Source organism: Convolutriloba macropyga, chromosome 13 (assembly GCF_964194025.1).
Source record: "Convolutriloba macropyga chromosome 13, txConMacr16.3, whole genome shotgun sequence".
Lineage (NCBI taxonomy): Eukaryota > Metazoa > Xenacoelomorpha > Acoela > Convolutidae > Convolutriloba > Convolutriloba macropyga.
Window position 1 is genome coordinate 2608996 of NC_134480.1, and position 12797 is coordinate 2621792.

Below are 12797 nucleotides of genomic sequence, written 5' to 3' on the forward strand. Positions count from 1 at the left end.
CAGTCTGATGTACTCGTTGTCTGGCTTGTAGCTTCTCTGGAACTTAAACCTCATTGCTTGGTTGGCTCCAATGAAGTTTTTGCCATTGTCACTCACAATGAGGTCAGGGTATCCACGTCGTGATACAAATCTGCGGATGGTCATGAGAAGACAATCGGTTGAGAGGTCATGGCATACTTCTAGGTGGACAGCTCTGGTGACCAGGCATGTGAACAAGCAGACCTAGTGCATCTGGGTGCCCTCTTTCTTGTCCTCAATGTAGAATGGTCCAAACATCTCCATTCCTGTGTTGACGAAGGGGTACTGCTTGTTTGCATCTGGAAATCTGAATTCAAGAAGATCGGCCATCTTCGGTCTCACATTGTCTGCCCTCCATCGTCTGCAAATGAAACAGTATTTCCCCAGACTTCGCAGCACTTTTCTCAATCCAATTATCAGGAAAGTTTGTTGCAGGTGAGCCTTCACATGTTCCAAGCCCTGATGGCCACAGTCGTGGTGCGCATTTTCAATCAACAGTCTAGCAATTTTGCTCCTGCTATGGAGAACAAGAGGATGTTTCGCACTGTAGGCTAGAGGTGCCTTGTTGAGTCTTCTTCCTACCCTCAAGAGTCCGTCGTCATCTAGAAAGGGTGTGAAGGGCATCAGCTTGTCTCCTTTCTCAAGATTGTCTTCCTTCAACAGTGCAGAAATTGTTCCTGAGAACAGCTCGTTTTGGGACATCGGACTTTTGCCTTGAAGTCTTCTAGTTCGGGCTTACCTTGAAGCGTCTTATTGCCTGGAACACCATTCTAGTATAGTTGAGTAGTCGACTCCATGTTGAAAATTTTTCAACCTCAACGACTGGCGTCTGAAGTTGTGTCGCTTGTGTATCGCATATGTGGGGATCACTGTCTTCGGCAAAAATCCAGGAGTCTTGAGGTGTGCTCAGGAAGTCCGGTGGTTGAAGTCACAGCTTTGGTATGTCTGATGGGTTGAGGCCTCGTGTGCCATGGTCAGCGGGATTCATCTTTCCACGGATGTGTCTCCAATTGACCGGGTTGGAATTCTCGTGAATTTTGGTCAATCTGTTGGCAATATACACCTGTCTCTGCTTGGATTGGATCCATCCAAGTGTAGCGGTGCTGTCTGTCCAAAAGTGTTTTGACAATCCAGCTAGCTCTGCTCCAAGTGTTGCCGCTTCCAATTCCAGTTTTGGAATGCTCAGCTGCTTGATCGGCGCCACTTTTGTTTTACTGATCACATAACGGGATGTGGAAGATCCATCGGCTTCGGTTGTCCTCACATAAACTATGGCAGCAATTGCACTCATTGAGGCGTCAGTGAACGTGTGAAGTTGATGGATTCCATTGGTGCTCGGAATTAAGCATCTAGGAATTTCGATTGAAGTCATGCTGTCGAACTCATCCATCCACTCCTGTAGTTCCTGTTGGTAGCATTCCGACACAGGTTGATCCCAGTTTCTTCCCTCTTTAATGATTCTTTGGAGAATGCATCTAATTCTGATGGCAAAAGGTGAAATCAGTCCGACTGGATCGAACAGAGAAGCTGCCATTGAAAACACCTTTCTTTGAGTCATCTGTTGTCCTGTGTAGAGAGGCTTCGGTTTTGCAAACATCAACTTGTCAGTTTTGGGGTCCCACGTCTGGCCAAGGATTCTTTGGGCTTTCATTTCCGCCTTGTCTTCTTCGAGTAGGTTATCTAAAGCGGCTGGTCTGTTGCTCAGGAACTTTGTCAGATTGAATCCTGTATGCAAAGCAGTTTTGATCTCATCTGCACTTCTGCGGGCCTCCTCTTCAGAAGGGTAGGTCTGCATGAAATCATCCATGTAGAACTGCTGCATGGTGGATGTGTAGGCCTCTGGATGTTCTTGTTTGTGGTCATTTGCACACTTCTGCAGAACAAAAATCGCACAAGGTGAACATGTGGCTCCAAAAATGAGTCGATTGTATTTGAAGATCTTTTCATTGCCATTCTGTGTCCACAGAAAACGGAGATAGTCCTGGTCTTGTGGTTGGATGCCAATCTGCATGAACATTGCCTCGATGTCAGCTGTGATTGCCACTGAGTACTGTCTGAAGCGGAGAAGGCCATGCAGGTTGCAGAGTAGATCCGGCCCTGTCAGCAGTGCATCATTGAGTGAGGTACCCTTATATTTGGAAGCAGCATTTGTGACTCTGCCGATTTTGTCTGGTTTCTGTTTGTTGATCACTGGGTGATGGGGAAGGTACCAGACAGTGTCTGCAACTGGGGTCTGCAGTTGAGATGTGATTTTTATCCAAATCTTTTTTGATGGTTTCTTAGTAGTGTTCTCTCAAATTTGTGTCCCTCTCCAGTCTCTGCTGCAGAGCGTGCCACTGAACTTTGGCCATGAAGTAGTTGTTAGGAAGTTTGAGGTCTTTCTTCCATGGAAGTCCAATCTGGTATCTGTCACCAATGTGTTTTATGGTATCATTGAGGATGGGCAGAGCTTCTTTGTCATCTGAAGACTGTTACTTTGAAGAGCACTGATTGAAGTTCACTCCTTCAATTGTCCAGAAGAGTTGGAGAAGATCTTCATTTGGATCGTCTTGTCGTCTCCTGATATGATTGAAAAGTGTTATGCGTGTGCTGTTTGACTGTCCGACCCTCTTCTGTGTGTACCTCTGAGGAATGGGCCCTGTCCGTGTCCAGCCAAGCAGAGTGTTGACTCCGTATGGGGTGCCAGCGGGTCCTGTTGTGAACTGTCTGGGAACCGTTGCTGTGAATGCATCTGCTCCAATCAGAATTCCGATCCGGTTGTCTCTGATTGCTGGAAATCTTATGTTCTGGAGGTGAGAATGGTCTCTGCAGATCTCATTCAACATTTCAATTGGAACTCTTGGCATTCGAAACTCCTCCATTGCTGTTGCGTACACAGGGATTCTGATCACAGGACAACTGCTGCACAAAGGTCCTATGCCGATCATGACATCTGCTGTTTTAACTGAGTGTTCACCGTGAAGTGAAGCTAGTGGTAGGGTTATTACTTTCGGTTGTTGAACTTGAAGTGCATCAGCAACCTTCTGTGTTATTTGAGTGTTGTCACTGCCACTGTCCAACAAAGCGTAGGTTTAAATGCAAAGATCTCTGTTGAAAAGTGGTACTGGTATCTCCTGCAATTGTATCTGCGGTCTGATCCATGAAGTTTCCTGTTGGTTGCTGCAAGTGTAGTTTTGTTGCGGAGTAGTTGCCTGCTGTTGGGCTACAGTGTGTTGATTGTTACTCTGCTGTCTGTTGACGTTGTTCTGCGCGTTTATCGGCTGAGGGTGAAAACCGCTTTTGTTCCAGTTGCCCCTGTGTGAAGTGCTTCTGTTAGATCCACTTTGCCTTTTCTGGTTTCCACTCTGTTGGTTGTAGTTTGAACTCCTCTGCTGCCTTTGGTTTTCATTATTAAAATTACGTCCATAGCTTGACTGGTTTTGGTTTGTTTGGTTTCTGAAGACATTGTTTTGTGAGATTTGATTCCAGTTCCCAATTGGTTGTGCATTTTGTTGCTGTTGCCTTGCATCTGTCCTATGGAGCGTTGAGTGATGGAAGCCATTGCATCTGTCCACAAGGCACCTTGTTTTCGATTGGCAGAGACCCTTTGACGAAACATCTGAAGGCCCCCTTCTAGAAAGTGTTCACTCTGGTTCTCTGGTTCCGTTGTGGGGAGATCTCTTCGCACGCCTCTGCGTATGAGTCAATCCAATCAGCAAAGTGGGTAAGATTAGGTTGCAGCAAGCCTTGGCTTCTTGTGTGTTGATTCCATCTGATTATCGTGTTAGGGTTCAACTTTTCTCTGGCCATTCTCAAGACAGCTGAAGACTTCAGATCAGCTTCAAAGTTGTGGAGCCGGAAGGTTTGTACAAGTCTCCTCAAGAAAGACGAGAAGCTCACAAAAGAGTTTGGTTCGTCTAATCTGGGTTTTGGCCACTTCTCTAATTGATCCAGGTATGCAGCGACTATATGCTGTGGTTTGCCAAACTTTCTGGTCAATTCAGCGATGGCTTCATGGTAGTAATATCCATTGTAGGAGTATCCACTTATGGAATCTCTTGCTTTATGAGTTACACAGTTTTGGAGGTATGTCATTTTTTGGGCGTCTGAGAGGCCACTGTTGTTGTTAATGGTTGCTTTGAAGAAGCTGAACCACTGATGCCATTTCAGAGGATCACCTGTGAAATTGTCAATTGAAATCTTAGGTAAACTCAATGTGTTCTGTATCATCAGTGCTTGGTGTTGCGTCCAGTCTGGTGGGAAACTCGGAAAGCCATTGTATAGGTTGTTGTTATAGCCGTTGTTATTGTGTCCATCAGGTCCGCTGAAATTGTTCACTGGTAGTTGATTTGTTTGCGGTGTGTACCTATGGCGCATGGTCGGAGCAGCCTGGTTATTGTTGTGAAAAGAACATGGTTTTTGCAAATGCCCTGCTCTGCTGTCCTCACTCTCATGTCGGCTCTGTCCTTGAAGATTGTTCTCTTCTCTCGATCGTTCATCTGTTCTCAGTGCCCCTTTGAGAAATTCCCAGTTCCTTCCTCTCTCTTCAATGTTCAGAACGGGTTGAGAATTATCTGGGTCTTCTGCGTCGGACGAGTCAGCGTTGTTACTTTCCTGATTGTTGCGGCTTGCGAAATGATGTTTCAGTGCTCTATTGCGTAAAGGGTACTGTTTTCTCAATAGATTAGGGGAAGGCGCTGCTGATGTGTTAAAAGCAGATTCAGTGTCACTTGCATCCGATCTGTGCTTTTGCTCTCTGTTTGCATTTCAGCATGGTTGTTTCTTTCGGCAGATCTATTAGCAAGTGTTGTCAACTCTTCACTTGTCAGCTGTAGCTTCATGAGTTCATTGCAACTTCTGTCTAACTGCTCTTTTTGAGACCTCAAGAGTTCCAAAGTTTCACGTAGTATGCTTAGACCTTCGTTGCTATTGCTTTGTTCTTCGAAGAGGTCTTTTACTGTGTTCCACTCTATCACTGAAGTTGCTTTAGGCTGTTCTTTGCTGCTGGTGATGCTTTGGACTTAGTTGGCATATTGATTGTTTTAGAAGTTTTTTCTTATTTTACAAAGTTGATACTTCACTGTTACTGCACTATGTTTCCTTGTAACAGCCCTATTCTGTCTTTTGTCATGTTAAAACCTATAATTTAAATGAGGCTGTTGCTTACTGTGCTTAGCTAATGTTTCTCGCCTAATGTTTGTTTGCTAAGTTTAAGCTTGTCGCAATCACTAATCAGTGAAGTTTGATGAAGCTTCGTTAATAAGTTGCATAGATTTAAACCTTTTCACTAATCAGTGAAATTCTTACAAACGTCGACAATTATAATTTTTTGTCCGGTTGCCTATTTGTTTTTCGAGCGCGATAGAAAGAACCCTAAGCTGTGGTGGCTAACTTTCGACTAATGTGTGTGTCTACTGACACTGATGGGGGGATAACTTCACGTTCCTATAAACCTTAATGTAGCAAGGGCATACCAGGCCTTGCAACTACTCCTAAGTCAATATGTGTGTTAGTGGTGCTTTTAAATTCCACCTAGAGGAGGACCTACTCCCTTCAGAACTAATGCGGAAAGATACTATATTGATCCAACGATAACTAGACGACTATTAAAATCCGGCTTTCGAAATGAAGACTTTCAATTCTGCAAGTAAGGCTAGCCCATCTGTCGTGACTAGGCATCCCACGCAAGCATCCTTCTCATGAGAACTCAAAAATCAGTCTTCACTTCTAGAGCCAGATTAAAAATCAGTTGGATCTTTCGTGATTGTGATGTTTTTGATTAAAACTTGTGAAGTTATCAAACTAGAGCTTAAATGTGCTAAGTGTCAAATGCCTAAGTTCCCCACTATAAAATCAAAAATTCCCCAGTCTGAATTGAGCAAGTTTCAAAGGTCCTTTTTTGACCCTAGGATACGCCAGAAATGTTTATGCGCTTCGGCCTAAGTCTTGCATACCAAAACAACTTTTCATTAATATTTGTATTTCTGAAAGTCGCAACCATGGTAGCAAATCAAGCTCTATAAATACATCATAATTTGAGCCATTGGCACAAGTTGTGGTTAACAACGGGAATTCCCTTACTATAAATAATATTGAAAGTGAATGTCAACCACTTCTGACTTCTTCAATAAAATCAACTTAAATTAATAGCTTCAATGGAAATAGGTTGGGGGAATGGAAATTAGGAAATGAATGGGTTTTGGAGGATGAAAGTGTAGGTGGGGGGAGGAAAATGAGGGTGTGGGGGAGATAAAATATAAAGGAACTTGGTTCCTTTACAGGCACACAGGTAAAAAAAAATTGTCTAGGCTACAGTCTAATCTGAATTCAATTTCCCCGCCTATCATTCGAGAGCAATTTGTCCGACTTTAGTCGGTTTACGCTTGCTCACGGGCTCGACATGGGCTATGTGTTTCTCAATTAATGTCAGAAATGCTTAGTGATTTCATCAAAGTTACGTCGCCTGGACAATGATTCGAAAAGTGCGCATAAAATGATTTTATGAACGTCAAAAAAAAAAATCTGCAAACATAATTTGGGTGAAAGAAATAAGTTCTCACTGATGTGAAGCAGAGTTGCGTAACATTCACAGTTGTTGATGAACTTGGTGCGCAAGATATGCGACTCATACTGGATCTATTTTGACAGAGGTTCGAGTGTATAGGGTTCGATTTATTGAAGTTGTTACTTAAAAGGGAACTAAATAGCATTTTTAAAAAGTCGGTTCAGGATAAAATTTGAAAGAAATTTTTCCTTTTGGGTTTTTTTATTGTCGTTTATTAGTAGCCACTGTCAGCCTCTCATCGGCTTTTATTTAGGCGCTCTCCTGTTTCTACTTTGCTTTACCTTTTGATCGAGTTTTTTGTTTACATAAGTCACGATTTTTACGCTCGAATTCTGACTTACTTCACTCACTGTTTCAACTAAATGGGTTTTAAATTCTTTCATCCATTGAATTACGCAATGTAGTGAATATAGTCAATGTCGAAAGAGCAAAAACAAAAGATTAAAATCAGGATGAGCATATAGCGCCCGGTCATTAAATCTGTGCATTAGGTTATCAAAGTTCATTGAAGCGATTGTTAGCTGCTGGCATTAGTATTATGCTTAATAGCGTTCAGTTTGAAAGTTGAATTAAGTGTAATTGTAGAATCTGTCCGAATTTGCAGAATTTGAACACTGAGTATTTTTTGTTCTTTTTCTGTTTCCCTCCCAATTCTCATGCTGGTCAACGGCGGCTATTTATTTCCGGCAATTTGCTGGCTATGTTTTTATAGGACCAGCATCTGTTCTGAAAACAATTATCAATGTTCAGTTTACCAAGTTTCGATGGTTGGTGTAAAATTTATAAGAAGAATTGGAGTTGAGTTGAGCTCAGATAAAATTAGGACTTGTTGATTTGCATAGCCGTTTTTAGCTCCGTAGTTGGTCAAAGTTGCACCACTCCGCAAAGATAGATAGGTCAGGTGTTAGGTTTTCAACTCAAATGAGTGCAGTTTTCTTGTGCTTGATGAATAAAAAACAAACCAATTTTCAAGCTGTAATGGATACTCTGCACAGCTTTTGAAGGACTTAACGAAGTTTGTAGCAATTATATTAGTACTGTTCTCTTTTTATGCGATTTTTTGCTTGCTCGATCTTGGTCTGACGCTTTCGACGTTTCGGCCTCAAAGCAGCTATCCGAATTTTACTTTGTGCGGGGATCACCAAAACTGCCGAGGAACGGATGTCGAAGCAGAATTTAATTCTTGGGGTTTTTTGTTTTTTTTTTTTTTTTTGGGGGGGGGGGGGGGCTTGGACGTCCTCTCCGCCCACTTCAACCTCACATTCCCCATTTGATCTCTGAGGCTAGTCTCTCTAAGCTTAAGCTAACTACTACCAACGACAACCCCTTGTAAGTTGTTGCAAGCAATTAACCTGAAGTTATTCGATTATCTTTACTACAATTTAAAGAGTATAATTATTGAAGATGTTTCATAAACCGCAGGTTAATAGAGATCAACTGTAAAAAGCAAATTACTTCTGAAACAATTTTCAATTGCGAGCATCGCCGATCATTATAAAAAATAAATTATGCCTCAATTTTTCTTTAGCTTTTTCATGGTTATTTTGATGCTACGCGTCAAGATGGAGCTGTGTTCTGACAAACTGCCTGCTTTTTTTGAATATTTTGCCTGTATTCAGTCTTGAACCAACAAATTGTGAAAAGCCTTGGTGAGAGCAATTGATGTTGATGTGCTTCGTACCATTCGCACAGCCCGGATGTATGCCGACTTTTTTTAAGTTCAATTCAAGAAAGGAATCTGGTTTATTTTCACCTAACTGTTTTTTCTCTGTAAGAGGTTTTTCTCTTCAATCTATTTTTCGTTTTCAGAGACAAGCGTAAATTTGTGGAAGATGAACTCAGCAAAGTTCGAAGTGACTTGGCAGCCGTGGAGAAGAGATTGCGAGAGAAGGATGGAGAGTTTGACCACTTCAAACAACAGTTGGATCTGAAGCCGGAAGTCAGACTACAAGCTCAGATGAATGTGATCACTTTGGAAAAGGTGTGAAGCTAATCACAAACACTTTGTTTTTTTACGCGAAGAAAAGTTTTGACGATCTTTTTCTAAAGTGACATGAAAATGTGGTATTAATTGCTCTCAAACGAATTGCTCTCTACTAATAAGGATAGAAAACTAAAAGTTGAAGAGTCGAATCAAGCTAAAGCTAGCCTCACTAAAACGTGCCTAGCTACTGACGAAGCCAACCGCTCGCCTGTCGTTTGAGAGCAATTCGTGCGATGTTAGTTGGTTATGTTTTTTACGCGTAAAGCGTGCTATATAATAAAATTTGCAATTGTGGTCGCGAATGGTGCGTCCAACTGTTTCCATTTCCGGGGAGGAGAACGTAAGAAATGCCTTAACTAAAATATGAGCCGAACTGTCAAATTTTAGTGTAAATTAGCTAACGCAAACGGACCAGAGACTAGGTCTGGATATAGTCGATAGTTTCATTAACTTGTAAAAGATGAAATTAAAAAAAAATGTGCACTTTTAACTGAAGTTTTTAATGCCCAGTTTTGTTCAAAGTTTTAAAGTTGAGACCATCTGAAACCCTTTTACGTACCTCAAAAAACAATTGATAGTCAAACGTATTGCCATTGTGTCAATTTTCACATGCAATGTTTCAGGTCGAGTTAGAACGCAAAGTGGAGGCATTGAGCAGTAGCAAAGCCCACTATAAGCAAGAATGGGGCAGGGCACTCAAGGAACTGTTCAAATTGAAGCAGACTATGCAATCCCAACAGGTTTAAAATCATTAAATTTTCACTAAACTGAAAACCATTTTGAGTTAGTTTTGCTGTAACGATTGGGATCTATTCTGCCCCCCCCCCCCCCCCCCCCCCACGAAGCCGGGGGGGGGGGGGGGGGGGGGCAAACAGAATAGATTAGATCCAACGATTGTGTGAGCTGTCTTCTATCACCATATGAACAATAATTTTGATCTCAAAGGCCTGTGTGAAAGAATTATAGCACGTGTTTGCGCACTAAAGTCTCAACTCTGCTTTTTTCTCACTAAGGTAGCAGAATTTGTCTTTCGGCTCCAACCTCCGCAAATTGTTCCGTCCACAAAAAAATTACAAAATTCATTTCGACCTTAAATCTTCAGAAATTTTTCACTGAAGGAATTTATTATTATTAAAACTAAGCTATGAATAAAACTCACATTTCTCAACACAATGAGGAGGCTGAAATGATAACGTGAGCAGCCTTTGTTATTGAATTACATGGGGAGGGGGAATGTCCTTTGGACCATTATGATTTTGTACTATGAATATAAAATTAAAGTTGATTCGTTTGTTTCGCTTGTTCTGTTGCTATGAAAGGTTTTTCCGGAAGTCAACTCCTTCCGTCAGGTTTTGAGATGATTGTCTTTTTCGTCCTGCAATTGCCGGGCTTTTAACGAAAAGTAATAGTGTCCTTGACAGCCTTATTGTTCAAAGGGATCTTTTCCGTTTGTGCCCCCCCCCAGTACGTTATGCTCCCCCCCCCCCCCCCAGTACGTTATGCTCTCCCCATTTACAGAGCACGTGTCACTACACGGTAAATCATTACTTAAAAATATGGCACGTGCGTCTGGGGGGTTGCAAATAATATGAACCCACTAAGCTTGGGGGCACAAACGGAGAAGATCAGTTCAAAGTCTTGAAAGCGTATGTTGTTGACAGGAGGCAGAGTTGAGGAAAGAGAAGCAACAGTTGGAGCACATGCGATTGGTTCATTTAGCAGCTGAAGAGAGAAAACTGGCTAGCAAAGAGAAAGACGAGATTGAAGAGCTCAAACAGGAAATAACAAAGTTTGTCAATTAATTTCACTCATCTTAAATTATTAGGCGTAATGTTAAACGGGCAGATATTCAAACCTATTGAGTTGGGATTTTTGAAAAATGATAACAAACTTGTATCAGAATCACTATCAAGAAACGAAATCGAAGTTAGAAACAGGATAATCCGTTAAAGCCCAATTTTATATGCCCGCTTCTTGAACTTTGTTCTTATAAGTCTTAGTTACCATCTCTAATGCTTATTGGCGCTGATACTGGCGCATGTATCCTTTCATTGTGAAACAAGAGTATGTCTAACAAAATGGAATCAAAATAGTTCGCACTTTAAAAATTTGTTCGTTTTTAATAGCCGCCGTCAGCCTCTCAGCGGCTATTATTTAGGCGATGTCCTATTTTTTAATTATCTTTACCTTTTGATAGCGTTTATCGTTTTACGTAAGTCACGATTTTCACGCTTGACTTCTAATTTACTTCACTCACTGTTTCAATTGCATGGATTTCACGCATTGAACTACGCAATGTAGTGAATATAGTCAAAGTCAAAAGAGCAAGAAACGGGATTAACCGATAAAGCCCGCTCATTAAGTCATGGTGCACGTTATCAAAGTTTTTTATAGCTGCGAAGCTGTAAGCTAAGCGGAACTATATTGCGGTGCTCTTGTTTTTTTTTGTTTCGTCGTCTGACGCTCTTTTTTGTTTTACATTTGTTCACACGGCAAAGCTGAAAAAGTCAATTTTTCTGAATGACTTCTTCCTCACTAACGGCGTTTGCGCGCGTGACGTCATTTCTCACTCTCTTTATCAAAAGTTTTTTGCCTGATTAGATTTTGATCACAAGTGACTTGCCTCACTCAATAAAATGACTTTTGCACTTTAAAACTTTGTTTAATTTGAATTTGTTTAAGGTCAAAGAAACTCATATGTGCAGTAAAGGTCCCTAATAATAGGTTTCTACGGAATGAATTATAACAAGCTTTATTAATTTCTCGGTGAATGTTTTTTACCTAGCTTTTTGAGCGGCGTTGATTTTTCAATTTAGATCTGTCTCTCGTTCTATCTCTATTATACGGCACGCGGGTCTATTCTTTCGCAGCTATTCCGGCAATCTGCTGGCTGTGTTTAAATTAATTGCTAGCTTTCATTGGTATTTAGCTTATTAGCTGGGGATTCATAGAAACGGTTTTGGAGACTTATGGTGTGAAAGCGGCTCTTAAAGGTTGACCCACCATCCCCCAACAACCCTCTCCTCCACAACGCCCCTCACTTCAATCCCATCTCCACACCTGCTCATCGTTCAGCCCGTGAGGACCCCATGCAGCCACAGACCACCTCCCTTCTGTTGCCCCAATCAGCCCCCCCCCCCCCCGCTGCGCTCACATCGCCACTTTAATCAAGCTAAAGCTAGCCTCACTAAACCGTGGCTAGCTTCTGACGAGGCCAGCCGCTTGCCGGTCATTCGAAAGCCCAATCGACGCAATTGCTGCTATTTTCTTGCAATCTGCTGGTTTTTTTTTTTTGAATTTAACAAAAATCGGGCCGAAAAGTACTGTTCTGAGACGACTGTTGTTGGGGCTACTCATAAATTCGAGTTTTAAATGATGTTTTTTTATTTATTGTTTTCAGGTTGTTTGCCTCTCTGAAATATGAAACTAGAGTTGGAGTTCAAGACTTCTTTGTTTTTCTCGACAATTTTTTGTTAGGATTCTGTTTATAACCTAAATTTCTGTTTGCGGTTTTTTTAGTTCCGCTATTTGAGCCTAATGGTTTTTTTTGCAAATTTATCGCTTGACAATTTTGCGCTTTTCTTCTAGAACATTCCTTGACTTCTCAAGTGATTTTTTCACGCTTTCGTTCTTCATTTTTTAGTGATCTCTATTGCTCCGAAGTAAAGCGTGTTGCTAATATAAAATCGGTTGCAGAAAAGCAGAGGTAAGTGATTTGTAGCGCAGTGGTTAGTGCGTGTGGCTGTAGATCGGGAAGTGAGTAGATTGAATCCCGGCGGGGTAAAGGTTTTTTGCACCCATAAGGAAAAATTGATCTAGGCTACAGCCCCTGAATTAAATTGCCTTGCCTGTCGTTCAAGAGCAACTCTTCCGACATTTGTCGGTTTATGTTTTCACTGAAGTGAATCAGTTTTTACTGCACCAAAGTACAATTAAAGTAGACAATTTGAGAATAAGTTTTCTTGAGCAGACGATCACGTATAAAATAACGGTCTCTGAAGTTGTTCCGCCTTTATTTCACTTGTTTAACAGATGGTTTGTAGAGGGAATATTTCCCGAGTGATATAGAGAAAGCCAAAGTTGTCTCAATTCACAAGGAGGGATCTCAATTCTAAGAATCTAACTACAGACAGATGATATCTTTGGTAGGATATTTGAGAAAGCCATTTTCAGTCGAATCCACAATTTAGAGCATTTTAATATTCTCTACTCTGAGCAACACGTTTTTAGAAGCAAACCTTCTTGACGCCT

General features: G+C 41.4%; 2 protein-coding genes across 2 annotated transcripts in view; both read left to right on the plus strand.

The window, feature by feature from the left end:
• The window catches only part of LOC142351748 (WD repeat-containing protein 19-like), a 378166-nt gene that overhangs the window by 41034 nt on the left and 324335 nt on the right, over positions 1–12797 (plus strand). The gene's annotated exons all lie outside the window — the stretch shown is intronic.
• Positions 1–12797, plus strand: part of LOC142351567 (centrosomal protein of 120 kDa-like) — a 30381-nt gene that overhangs the window by 15670 nt on the left and 1914 nt on the right. The window contains exons 11-13 of the mRNA XM_075403659.1: positions 8372–8543; positions 9170–9286; positions 10208–10335. Of these exons, the coding sequence (XP_075259774.1) occupies positions 8372–8543; positions 9170–9286; positions 10208–10335 (417 nt within the window). The remainder of the gene's footprint in view (positions 1–8371; positions 8544–9169; positions 9287–10207; positions 10336–12797) is intronic.